At 39.6% G+C, this 12,764-nt stretch overlaps 1 protein-coding gene across 2 annotated transcripts in view; it reads left to right on the top strand.

Annotated features, from left to right (window-relative positions):
• The window catches only part of LOC125461164 (ninjurin-2-like), a 262,263-nt gene that overhangs the window by 72,528 nt on the left and 176,971 nt on the right, over positions 1 to 12,764 (top strand). Inside the window, exon 3 of one of the 2 annotated variants that reach the window (XM_059652377.1) lies at positions 4,402 to 4,610. In XM_059652377.1, the coding sequence (XP_059508360.1) occupies positions 4,575 to 4,610 (36 nt within the window). In that variant the 5' untranslated portion in view covers positions 4,402 to 4,574. Of the gene's footprint in view, positions 1 to 4,401; positions 4,611 to 6,959; positions 7,309 to 12,764 lie in introns of those variants that run through there. The other variant, XM_059652378.1, reaches the window with a different exon arrangement.

Raw genomic sequence — 12,764 nt, 5'->3', positions numbered from 1 at the left:
GAAAAAGTTCCCCTAATTCCCATTGATTTCAGTTTAACTAAGGCTCCTTTATGCCACAGTCGACCAAATTCTGCCTTGATGTCAAGGACAGTTACTCTTACCTCCCCTGTTGTGTTCAGCTGTTTTGGCGGCTCAGTGAACAGTTATTGTTGCATAGCACTGATGATAACTCCTTCTATCACTTTGTTCATGATCAAAACTAAACCCATAATGTGGTAGTTGACTGGGTTGGGTTTGTTCTGCTTTTTGTGGACTGGACATACTTCAATAATTTCCTATACAGATAGATGCTAGTGTTGTCACTGTTTTGGAACAATTCAGCTAGGGGTGTTGCTAATTCTAGAGCACAAATCTTTAGTAGTATTGTTGGATTGCTATCAGGGCCCAAAGCCTTTACAGTGGCTAGTGCCTTCAGCATTTTCTCACATAGAGTGACTCAAATGACTAAAACTTGCCATGTGTGATGTAACTTCACTATTGATACTTTATTTTTAGACCAGCATGGTCCTGATTCTAGTGTACCCTTCTGCACTCTTCATTAAACCAGAGTTGATAGTAATGGAAGAAAGAGAGATGTGCATGTCCATCAGGTTACAGATTGTAGTGGAAAACAATTCTGCTGCAGCTGATAGTCCATAGCACCTTTTGGACACCCAGTTATGAATTCCTCTGTAATCAGCTGTTGTTTCCCAGGAGCAAGATTCAATATTTATGGTTTTCACATCATGCTTACAAGCATCTTTGCAGCAAAGCACTGTGTGTCCTATTGTTTTTTGACTCCAGCCACCTCACCTCACAGACAATACTTAGTTTGTGACTATTATCCACCCTACCAATGAAGTCATCTCTATTTAATAGGTGCCAACATACCTGGGACACTTGTCTTTGAGAGAACTGCAACATTCATGATTTTATCCTTTCGTGGGATTATCAGAATGTGACATAAATAATGAAAGTTGTTGAGCTTCTTTCTTGATACCCGTCAAGTGCCATGTTACACTATCGTACAACCAGATTCTGAGAACACGGGCCTCATTAACCAACATCTTGGTCCTAAGATAACTACAGGAGCATCTCTCTTCTTAGAATTATTCGGAGGTCTTCTTTAGGATTATGCTTAATTGTAATTACTTGTAGACCAAGTATATCTAGAACCACAGTGCAATTTCTGTGTTGGTGGTTTTAGAGTGGGCATGATCTCGATATATCTATTACAAGAGAAAAGTAGTAAATGAGATTATCTCCAGCTCTTCCACAGGCCCAACCAGTCCCCGTTCATTGACACCGTCACTCGCTTAATTGAACTCATCCTTACCCTTAACAACTTCTCCTTTAACTCCTCCCACTTTCTACAGACTAAGGGAGCACCCGCAAGGGCCTAGGCAATGCCTGCCTCTTTGTAGGATACGTGGAACAGTCCATCTTCCACTATTACACTGGCACCATTCCCCACCTCTTCCTCTGCTACATTGATGACCGTATCTGCGCTGCCTTGTTCTCCCACGAGGAGCTTCAACAGTTCATCAACTTTACTAACATCTTTCACCCCAACCTCAAATTCACCTGGACCATCTCTGAAACCTCACTCTACTTCGTGGACCTCTCTGTCTCCATCTCTGGGGACTGCCTCTAAACTGACACCTATTTCAAGTCCACCGACTTTCACAGCTACCTGGACTACACCTCATCTCACCCAGCTTTCAGCGAGAATGTGAACCCCTACTCCCAATTCCTCTGCCTCCACTACGTCTGCTTCCAAGATGGAGCATTCCACTCCTGTACATCCCAGATGTCCTCTTATTTCAAGGACCGTAACTTCCCCCCTCTGGTGATCGAAATGCCCTCAACAACATCTCTTGCATTTCTGCACTTCTGCCGTCACATCCTCTCCCCCCAACAAAAACGAAGACAATTTCCTTGTCCTCATATATCACCTCACCAAATTCTGCATCCAACGTACCATTCTCCATTATTTCCTCCACCTACAGTCTGATCCCACAACCAAAGAGATATTTCCCTCCCCATCCCTATCTGCCTTTTGGAGGGACTGCACTCTCCACAAGCCCCCTGTCCACTCTACACTCCCTACGAATCCCACCAGCCCAGGCACCTTTTCCTACACCTCCCCCCTCACCTTCATTCAAGGCAACAAACCAACCTTCCAAATTAGACAGGGATTCACCTGCACATCCACCAACTTGGTCAACTGCATCCGCTGCTCCTGATGTGGCCTCCTCTACATAAGTGAGATATCAGTGAAACCAAGTGCAGATTCGAAGACCATTTTGTACAGCATCACCTTCTGGTCACCAACCATTTTAACTCCCCCTTCCCACTCCGTGGGTGATATGTCCATCCTGGGCCTCCTCCAGTGTCACAATGATGGCACTCGCGAAGGAGCAGCACCTCATATTCTGCCCGGGGACCCTACAGCCTGATGGCCGAAACATGGAATTCACCAGTTTTAAAATCTCCCCACCCCTGGCCTCATCTCCAGCATTGACAGTTCCTACTATCTCTTTCTTACCAATGTTTGGTATCTCTCCTGTCCCTTCTTCTACCTCCAGGAAAAGGTAACTAGTAAGTTCCACATAGTCTTCTGGATGGTATATGGTATGTGTAATGAATAGCTTGAATGTTCCACTTACCTGATTGAAAACCATTAATATAGCATGGTCTGAAAAGAAAGATTTTTTCAAAGAAGTTCTAAAATAGTATTTTGGGACACATGTTCAAACTGAAGAATCAAAATTTCAGTTAATTAAAATTTACTTAGTTCTAATTTCCAAATAAACTAAACTGTCTGAAAACCCCAGCAAATATTCACTAACTTTACCTCTAGCTCTTCTTTCTAGCTTTGAATTACGGATAAAGTTACAAGCCATTAAAATTTAATTTAATCTGAATTTGTGTGCAAATAGATGCAATAAATTACCATCTTAATGTTTGGTAAGCCCTCCTGGTGATATAGTGGCGTAGATACTGCCCATCGTAAGTACATTAGTCATACATTCATGAAAGTTGCAAGTTCAATCCTGCATGCTTTGTTAACTGATCTCAGCTGCAGCATTGGGAATAGAGCCAAGCTTTCAATCTCTACTACAGTATGTAAACTGCATTGTACTTAGTAGATAAAAATGAGTCCAGGTTGTGCTGTAATTGTCTTCCGTTCAGCCACAAACACCATCCCTCTAAGATCGTAGAATGTGGGAGCAGGCTATTTGGCTCATCAAGTCCACACCAACTTACCAAAGAGCATCCCACCCAGTCCCACCTCTTACCTATACCCTGTGACCTTGCATTTTCCATGGTTAGTCCACCTTGCCTGCACTATAGGAGGAAACCTTAACACCTGGACGAAGCCCATGCAGACACAGGGAGAACATGCAACTTCCACACAGTCACCTGAGGGTCCCTGTGAGGCAGCAGTGTGAACTATTGAGCTACTATACCACCTGTCTCTGGTAATTGTTTACAACTGGAATAAATTGTTTATAACACTGGAGTCCTACTTGACCTCATAACTAACTATCACGAACACCACCTATTTCTACCTGTAATATTAAGCTAGCAACCCAGTGCAACACTGATGAAGTGCTACATAGTCAGAGGTATAATTTTCACATCAATTATTAACTTGAAACCTGGTTTGCATTCTTGGGGGGATGCAACAGTTCTCATAGTAGTATGTTGAAGAGGAGGGCGGTAATACTTGATCAACATTTATCTCACTCTATATTTTTAAAATTGGGTTTATACTATTGTTTGGTAAATGGAAATTAATTGATGGCTGAAAAGAAATCGTTGCCACTGTCTACATTAAGTGAAACAGTTGTTTTTTATGTGTTACCGCTTGCATAAGTTAAATAAGAGTGCGTTTGAGCACAAATCATGTTGAATGTTCACAATGTCTTCTGTTCAATGCTGTTATCATTCATTCAATCTGCCAGCTATCGATGTCCTGGGGGATACCATAGAGCAGAAATGAACTGGTCTTACCATACAGCTACAACGGCTGCAAGAGCAAGTCAGCTTTCACACTGTAGGGGTTCTATGCTTCTAACTATCTGAAAGCGAGAGTGTCTATGGAGTTGTGGAGGTGATGGAGCGAGATGCCATCAGCTGAAATTAAAGTTTTTCTTTAAAAGAAGCGTGCCCACTTTATTGGAACAGAACCATTAATAGCTCAATTGTACACAGAACGGGAATGTTCTCTGATTAAATTACACTTTTTACAGAATTGAGCTGAGCTGTTTCTGAAGCATTGGCTATTAATTACACCGAAATTAATCATGGAATTGTGGACTTAGATTTATGTCAACAAAGCATTTATTCATCGAACTTTTAGTTTAAAAAAGCTGTATTTGTTACTAAGTAAACCCCCTCCTCTTTCCTCCCGAGAATCGCCCTCTGTTGACATTGGATTCCATTACATCAATCACAAAGACACTTGCTCAGTCGCTGGTCCACTGCTTCGAAGGGCAGATATATTTAACGGAATTCACAGCCAGGCTGGCTAACCGATCCGAAGAAGGGGATAAAAGAGGGCGGGGGGAAAACGTCTGAAAGAAACCATGAGCACTTCGACGCTTGGGTCCCATGAGCGCACAGTGAGTAACTGCTCAGTACGCACTACATTTCATGTACTTGTTTGCCCTTTCCATCCATCCCCTGCAACTGTTGCAGTGTCACAGATGTGAAAGTCTCAGTTGTGTAGTTTGCAGACTTCCACCTTTTTCCGAGATCTCGATAAGGGACTGCCCGCCGGCCTGACTCCCGGGTATGAGGAGTGCCGGGGGTGGGGGGGTACGGCTGATGTTCACAGTGGAACAGAGGGCGAGCGACCACTCTGCTATATAATTTCCACTTTCCTGACGACGTGGCAATAATTTCAAGTCCTTCACCCACCCCATCTCAATCCTTTAGTTATTGCCAGAATGTGGGGAAGGACTGTTGAAACAGCTTTTCACGCGGCTATCAGCGGTGATTGTGTATTTCTCCTGTTAAATAACCTCGGTGGACGAACCGACAGTATCAACAAATCTACGTATTTGTATTTCGCCGCGCCCCGTTTCGCTTGCATCTGACAACATTTAGCTACAATTTTCTCACTGTTAACCAAACGAACAGCCTGACAACGATGACAGCATTTTTAGTCATGTCCCGAATAGTTTGGGCACGTTGGGTCTTATCCTGTCATGTGTTATCCATCAGTGCCATTAGTTCAGACGTGGGAATTTGCCACGATGTGGAGATGTGACTAAATCAATTTGAATTTGAGATTAAATTCCAAAGGAAATATTTGGAATTATTACACGTTACAATTTACAGTTGTTATCATTTTCATTGTGAGCAGGCGCACGATTCACCTTCAAAACGTTTAAAATGGGTCCCCTCCTAACCCATTACTTTATTTTTGGCACAACAGGGAGATTTAGAGAGGCGAAACGCTTCTTCCTATTTCCTGAGACAGGAGGGACTCACTTCTTGACTAAATAATAGCTGCTGTCTGCATAACTGCACAACACAGGAGATTAACGGGCATTTGAAGTATGTACAGTACTGTTGCCTGATGTGGGGTTTTGCATACACTATGCCAGTCAGATGGGATATGATCAACGTTTTTCCAATACTGAATTAAAACGCTGTCTTTAGGTTTGTACGCTTTGATCCTGCCTGTGAGGTGTCGTTCTCTAGCACACTTTCGAGATCAGTCTGAGACATGGATTTTGGAAAATTCAGCCGTGCACCAGGGCCAAACAAAACAAGATTGGAGACTCATTGGCTGTGGGGTTGCTGCTGGCGTCGCCACGTTGCCATGTTTGTGATGCGCATTTTCTCTGTGCCATCGTTTTGCGAAACTTTTGGCGGAGATTTGCATTTAACTGCGTAGAACGTTCCAGTGGCTGCGCAAGGGATCCATGAAGTACTTCGGCGGCCGCACATTAGTTAATTTTCTGAATTTCCACTCCCATCTCAGGACGAGATCGAACTCCTGAAGCAAACTTAATACTTTATGAACGAAACCTCTGCATGTATACACTGCCATGATAGGTATTGGTACAGATCTAACCCTGAGCAAATTATTTAATGAAGAACAAATAAGATTGCCAACATAATAGAAGATAGGACATGAATACTGCTCTAAAATATACTTCTGCGGATTTATTTATGCAAAAATACAAAAGCAAAGTTTAACAATGCAGAATTCCAAAACAGCACTCGAACTTATATTACTTGTGAATTGCTCTAAATGTTTAGAATTTAATGAAGTGAATTTCAAATTGTTAAAGCCAATTCTGCTAATAAATTAGGTGAGATGAATTCTCGGAATTCCTGTCATCAAGTACTATCCATGGAGTTATGATGAAAACCAGACAATGATTAGAATGACTTTTAATGTAAACCAACAATGCCTGTCAATGTTGTTGATTTGATGGTTAAAATTAGACCATTTACGTTTTCCTCTTTAAAAAATGTTGCCCTTTAAACCACTCAACAACCCCCTAAAACCACCTGCTAATCAATATTCACAGATTTCCTTTCTCTTAGTGGTTCTCAATGTTGCATAACCTCTTGTTTGAATGTTTCCACATAGGCTCCCTTAAATCTCAACTGCTTTATTTTCCACTCTTTTTTAAAGGCCTTCCTTTATGCCTACTTCATTGACCTAGCTTACACTTACTTACCCTATTAATCCTTTACCACATTAACCATTTTTCTTCCACTTGGTGATCATGAAATATGCGTTTTTTTGCTTAAAGCTACTCAAAAATCCCTAGTCATTGTGACAATGATATCCATCCAACATCTCAATTTATGGTCTTTGAATTGCTAAATAGCCTACATAATCAGTGTCAGTTCTTTTAAAGTATTGTTTCATAAATTGGTAACAGTTTATGGAGATGAAAAAGCCAGTATGGTTTTTGACAGTAATTCACATAATTTCTTTCCTTTAGCCCAGAAGGAATACAAGTAACATATACCATGAAGGGTGTCTGAATTGCAGAAACATTTTCATATATTATGTGGACTGCCTTTTCTGTTGCTGTCTGAAATGTGAAATTATCTAACCTGAAAACACATGCCTCGAAGGACAAAATCTCTCCTGTTTTATCTGCTTACAAATGTGACTAAACTTTGGGTCCAGAGTCCAAGTTTTAAGCTTTACAATCCAATTATTTATCCTTAACTGTTGTGCAAGATCAGATATAATGTGAGCACTACTACTTGATCATCTGATACACCAGAAGCTGGAAGGACCTACCAGTTTAATACTGATGTTCCATGATCATTTGAAAAACTCAGGTTTGTTATATTTACACATATACAATATATTATGGATTTCAATTGAACATTTCCAAAAACAAAATTCAACTTACAACTTTCTATTTCGGAGTTCGGAGAGATAATCACCAGTTGTTAATACTAAGACCTATTTGCAACATCATTAGATAACAGTTCGTAAGAGGCTTCCAGACACAATGCATGGTTTGATGGCTAATTTCTGAACAGGACTTTTCCATTAAATGAGTAAAATGGGATTGTTGTTTTAATCAACAATCTTTAATTGAGGAAGTATTTTGGCTTAATGAGGTTTAATAAAATCCATCATGATATCTTGACAAGTCATTCATAGAAATCTACATCTATCGTTTGTACCTTGTTGCATATTGTGCATGCTGTATAATGTTATAATGTTGTTACATAAGTTTAACGCAATAATTTATGTTCTTTCCATATGTTGCTGAGTTCATTAAACCAACAGACATTTCTTTACAGGATTCTAAAACAACTTGCAGGCTTTACTTGAATCAGGTGGAAAGAATGCCAGTCATGAATTCCAAATCTTCACATCTAGGTTCTGTCAGTGATGCTATGGAACATTGTAGACTCACCTGACTCAGATATCAAACTCTCAAGTCTGTCACACTGGATTGAGTTGCCATAAACTGAAGTCTTTGCCTGTCATCTTGGAGTCACATTGACTTAGTAGAAGCCTCACACTGTTAGGTTTGTAATTCAACATCTGACAAGTGGGAGTTTGTACCATCACAAGTCAATAGATATTATGAGTGAATAATACAAAATGTTCAATTGCTTGACCAGGATCTTCTTAATTGCACCATGGAACAGAAACCCTATTATTTTGAGGTGTGAAGTAACTGTTTGTTTCTCGGGAAATCAAGCCCTTTAAATATGACCAAGTGTTTTTTGGGTAATGTCTGCGAAAGCCTGTTACCCCATCCCTGACTTTTTGATCTTCCTCATCAGTGTAGTGGCAGGACTGTCGCCAAATGTGGTTTATTGGCAGCAACACCTGAATCCAATTCTTCATGCATGTACCTTTGCAATAAGATGTACTGTCTATGAATAGCTTGCCAATGAACTCAGTGACAAAGCTGTATAAGCTGGAGCCTTTATTGTAACTATTTTGGTTTACCACTACTGTAATTATTTCCTCTTTTTACAGCGAATTAACCCCACTAGATCATGCACAAGGGTGAAGAAATGTCTGACTGGGGATCTAAACTATGACAGTGCCCTCTTGACACGTGTTTTATTTGCCACAGGATTAGACTTCATTGGCAATTTACTGTTGAGGAAGGAAGGGTAGAAAGATATAAGAACTCTTCTCTGCCTAAACATGGTTCAGAAGGACTGTGTCCCATTTGACCCTGGCAATCTCCAAGGGCCAACAAAACCAATAATTGCCTCCATTATCAGGTCTTTTGGAAGTTTTCCCTTTCATCACCTCAAAGAAATTATTTCCTGTTTGGTGATGCTCACCATCACATTCCATTCTTTAAGATATTGATTGGCTCACCTAGGGATCTACTATATTCTGTAAAAACAAACTATGATTTTTAAAATAAAACTGATCATCTGCAATAAAACTTGAAAAGAATTAGTTCTTTGGGAAAAAAAGTCTCAAAAACAATTCCATCAAAAGATGTAAATTTTGTAGTTGAAGTGCTTGGTGTTGATTAAGTTAACTGAAAACAAGCAATAAATACAATTTTCATACTACCCAACAATTTGCTACTGACAATGGCTCCAATCTGAAAATGAATAAGATACGATTGCGTTGCCAGACACATGATGCTTCAACAAATGAAAGAATTTATTCAGGCAAAATGACTTGAAGTTAGAGATGAGGACATGGTGACATAAGTTGCTTGTGCATGTTGATTATCAACAGACCAAACAGCTGAAATGTCTCTGCTCATGTTTGTACTAACTAATGAAGTAATTTTATGATCACTGTCCCTTATATAATATCCTAAACTCTGGGGAAGATACCAATTTCACTGACAACAAAAACAACAAAACATTTAGCAGTTAGAACAATATCTAGAACTCAAAAACAGCATCAAAAGCTGCATTTCTAAAATGCATTTCCAATACACTGATTCACCTGATGATAATGCAGTCTTTATGAAGGGTGTTACTACCTCTTGAGGTAATCCTTGGTGTATTGTTGTTTTTGGCTTTATGTTTGCCTGCTGGATTGAACTCTTTGTCCCTAAATGCTTTAATATTGTGGATGTTTTGTCTTCCTATTGTTTGAGGGGGTAGAATGTTATTAATTCCAGAATTATGCATGTCATGAGGGTGTGACTATCCTATAAGTAGATTGATTTAAGTTAACTACTCCTGTGACATGGCCACATAATCCTGCTTTGCACTACATAACAATCTACAGACATGGAAACTAGGAGTAGGAATAAACACTTTAGCCCTTTGAGCTTGCTTTGCCATTTATTAGGATTATGGCTGATCATGTAACTCAATGCAATATTTTTCCTTTCGTCGATTATCCTTGATGCATTTCAAATTAAAGAAATTTATAGTCTCTTTCTTGAATATGTTCAATGACTTGGTCTCCATTGCCTCCCATGGTAGAGATTTCCATAGGTTCACCATGCTTTGAAATTTTTCCCCTTTCAGTACTAATTAGTCTGAGACTGTTTGATCTGATTCTAGATTTCCTAGGGAGGAAAAACATTCTTTCTGCATCTAGAGTATCTAGTCCTGTTAACTTTTGTACTTTTCAATCAGATCTCCTCTCATGCTTCCAAATTCTAGTGAATTCAAGCTCAGCCAAACCAGTCTCTCCTCATAGGACAATATCAGCCTCTGAACCACTGCACTCTTTCTATGGCAAGTATACCCTTCCTTAGGTAGAGAGACAAAACTGCATGCAGTACTGTTGGTATGGTCTCACTAGTCCCTGTATAGCTGCCCACTTCTGATCTGAAATGCTGTTGCTATGCAAGTCAATACACTATTTGTCTTTTTAATTGATTGGTGCACCTGCCTGTCTACTATCTTGAGAGTATCAAGACATCCAAGTCCCTTTGTACATCCACATTAATCCTAATCACCAATTAAATAATTTTCTTCCTTTCTATTTTACACATCTAAATGTCATTGGGGCTGATGTATTGTTAGTTGCAATGACCAGAGGTCAGTAAAACAAGGTATCTGTGTGAATGACGGACAATTACAATACTTCAAATTTGCTTTGCAATCTTGCTGTGAAAATTCAAGGAGTTGGCGGTGTTGGTGGTGGCTGGTGGAATGGGAGAATGGTATTTGTCATAATATAATTTCAAACTCTGATTGGGGAACGCCATACAAGTTGTTAAAAAAATCAGAATGTAAATACAGTATCTTCAAATGAATGATATGAATCTTCAAAGGAATTCTCTACAGCCAGATTAAGATATTGCAGGGTATTTTAAATAACCACACAGACTCTGGTGTCGCTTCACCAAGCCACCCATTATTCACATGTGTACAATAGATGGGCTCTGACCAGATAGCTGAAAGCCAGTCCCTTGACTGAGGAGACCTTCTGAATCTCCTGTGAAAGCCAGGCTAACAACTCCAATCATGGATCATATAGTCAGTGGATCCACCTGCTCCTGGTTCCAATTACTACAGTATTAATAGAATGCAGTGTTCCCTTCCACCTCTTTATGTTTCTAGGTTGAAGTCTGTACATTGTTCCTGTGAGACCAAATGATTCCTGCACCACTGTTTGGTGAGGTCACATGGAGCACCTATGTACTGCACCACCAGAACAGCTAACTTTATCTCCTGTTTGAGTCTTTGAGTTTTTACTTGATAAACATTGGAATATGCAGGTGAATTACATTTTTTGCATTATTATTATACATTACATTATTTCCTTGAAAGCGCACTTCTCTGGGTACATTTTCATAATGTTGTGAATTGTTCACTCCAATCTGAATCTTGCCAGCAGGCGGCTGGATAAATGAAACAAAATCCAATCAAATCTGTGTCAGTGACAAGGTTCTGATTTTATTTTTTTCTCTGGTAGTAAAAGTGGTTTGGAAGTCAGAATGTCATTGTCAGTATTGCACATATTGTATATAGATGCTTTGGATACTGCTGGTACTTATTTAGGGAGATTTAATAATGTAATAAAATGTCTTTATTTGGATTTGACAGTTTAATGCAGATTTGGCTATATCTTCGGCATCTTCTATACTTGAGATATCAAATGAAACATAAAGCCTCAAGCAATCAACTAATGCTTCCTTGTCATATTTGTAACCTCTGCCTTGGTAAGAAAGGCAGATATCAAGACATAGCTGTGTGTCTGGGGTACAAGTTAGATTAATGTCAGTGAACAGTTCAGTTTCAGCTGACACTTTAAAAAAAACTAAAATTATAGTCATCGTTGATTCATGTGCATATCAAAATCAATATTACAGTTAAGTTTCCCTCGAGGTTAATATTCAATAAAAAGCCTATATTTTTTCAAACATTTCCTTGATTGAAATATGGGCTGGAAGTTATTGTATTTGAGGGACTCTGTTGCACTGGCTGCAGAAATGGTGAGAGCTCAGCATCACTTTCCTCTCGGAGGCCTGATCCAATCAAGTACTTACATGGGTAATATCTCTCCTCTGCAACTGAGCCCTCAGTTCAACAGAATTTCCAACTGAGAGCTGCTGGCCAATCAGATGTTGGCAAATTTCCATTACCAGCATTACCAGCCCCTCATGATTTTCTGAACTTCTACAAAGCCTCCTTTCAGCTTCTAATGCCCCAGGGAAAATAGCCCCAGCCTATTCTGTCTGTCCCTAAAACTCAAACCCACCAACCCTGGAAACATCCTTGTAAATATCTTTTGAACCCTTTCAAGTTCAACAACATCTTTCCTACAACATGGAGACCAGATTTTAATGCAGTATTCCAAAAGTGGCCTAACCAATGTCCTGTACAGCCACAAAATGACCTCCCAACTTTTATGCTCAGTGCACTGACCAATAAAAGCAAATGTATCAAATGCCTCCTTCACTACCTTGTCTACCCATAACTCCAGTTTCAAGGAGCAGTGAACCAGGTCTAAATATTGTGCAAAAGTCCATTATAGGCTTAATCTCGTTGATGATCAAAAGTCTGCCATGACTTAGATGAGACTAAACAAGTTATTAATATTTGTTAAGAAGTAAGATTAAACAAAAACAAGAGTAATCAACAGTTCAGATAGTTACATCCCTTTAGTTAAGTTTATATTGTCTTTCACCTGACAATAGACTGTGGCCATTGCTGTGTAAAGTGCAGAGAAAGCAAGACTTTGTAGAATGTGGAAGTTAAGCAGGTGATTAAGGTAAATTAACTGGGTAGATCAAAAAGTGGAATAGGATTAGTGACATGGTGATTTGGCAGCGGTTGATAAAAGTCATCCACAGGTGTGTAATAACATCTCTGAACAGAAGTGCATG

This window comes from Stegostoma tigrinum, chromosome 18 (genome assembly GCF_030684315.1).
Source record: "Stegostoma tigrinum isolate sSteTig4 chromosome 18, sSteTig4.hap1, whole genome shotgun sequence".
Taxonomy (NCBI): Eukaryota; Metazoa; Chordata; class Chondrichthyes; order Orectolobiformes; family Stegostomatidae; genus Stegostoma; species Stegostoma tigrinum.
The sequence above is the reverse complement of the archived record's forward strand: the minus strand, read 5'-3'. Positions and strand labels throughout refer to the sequence as shown.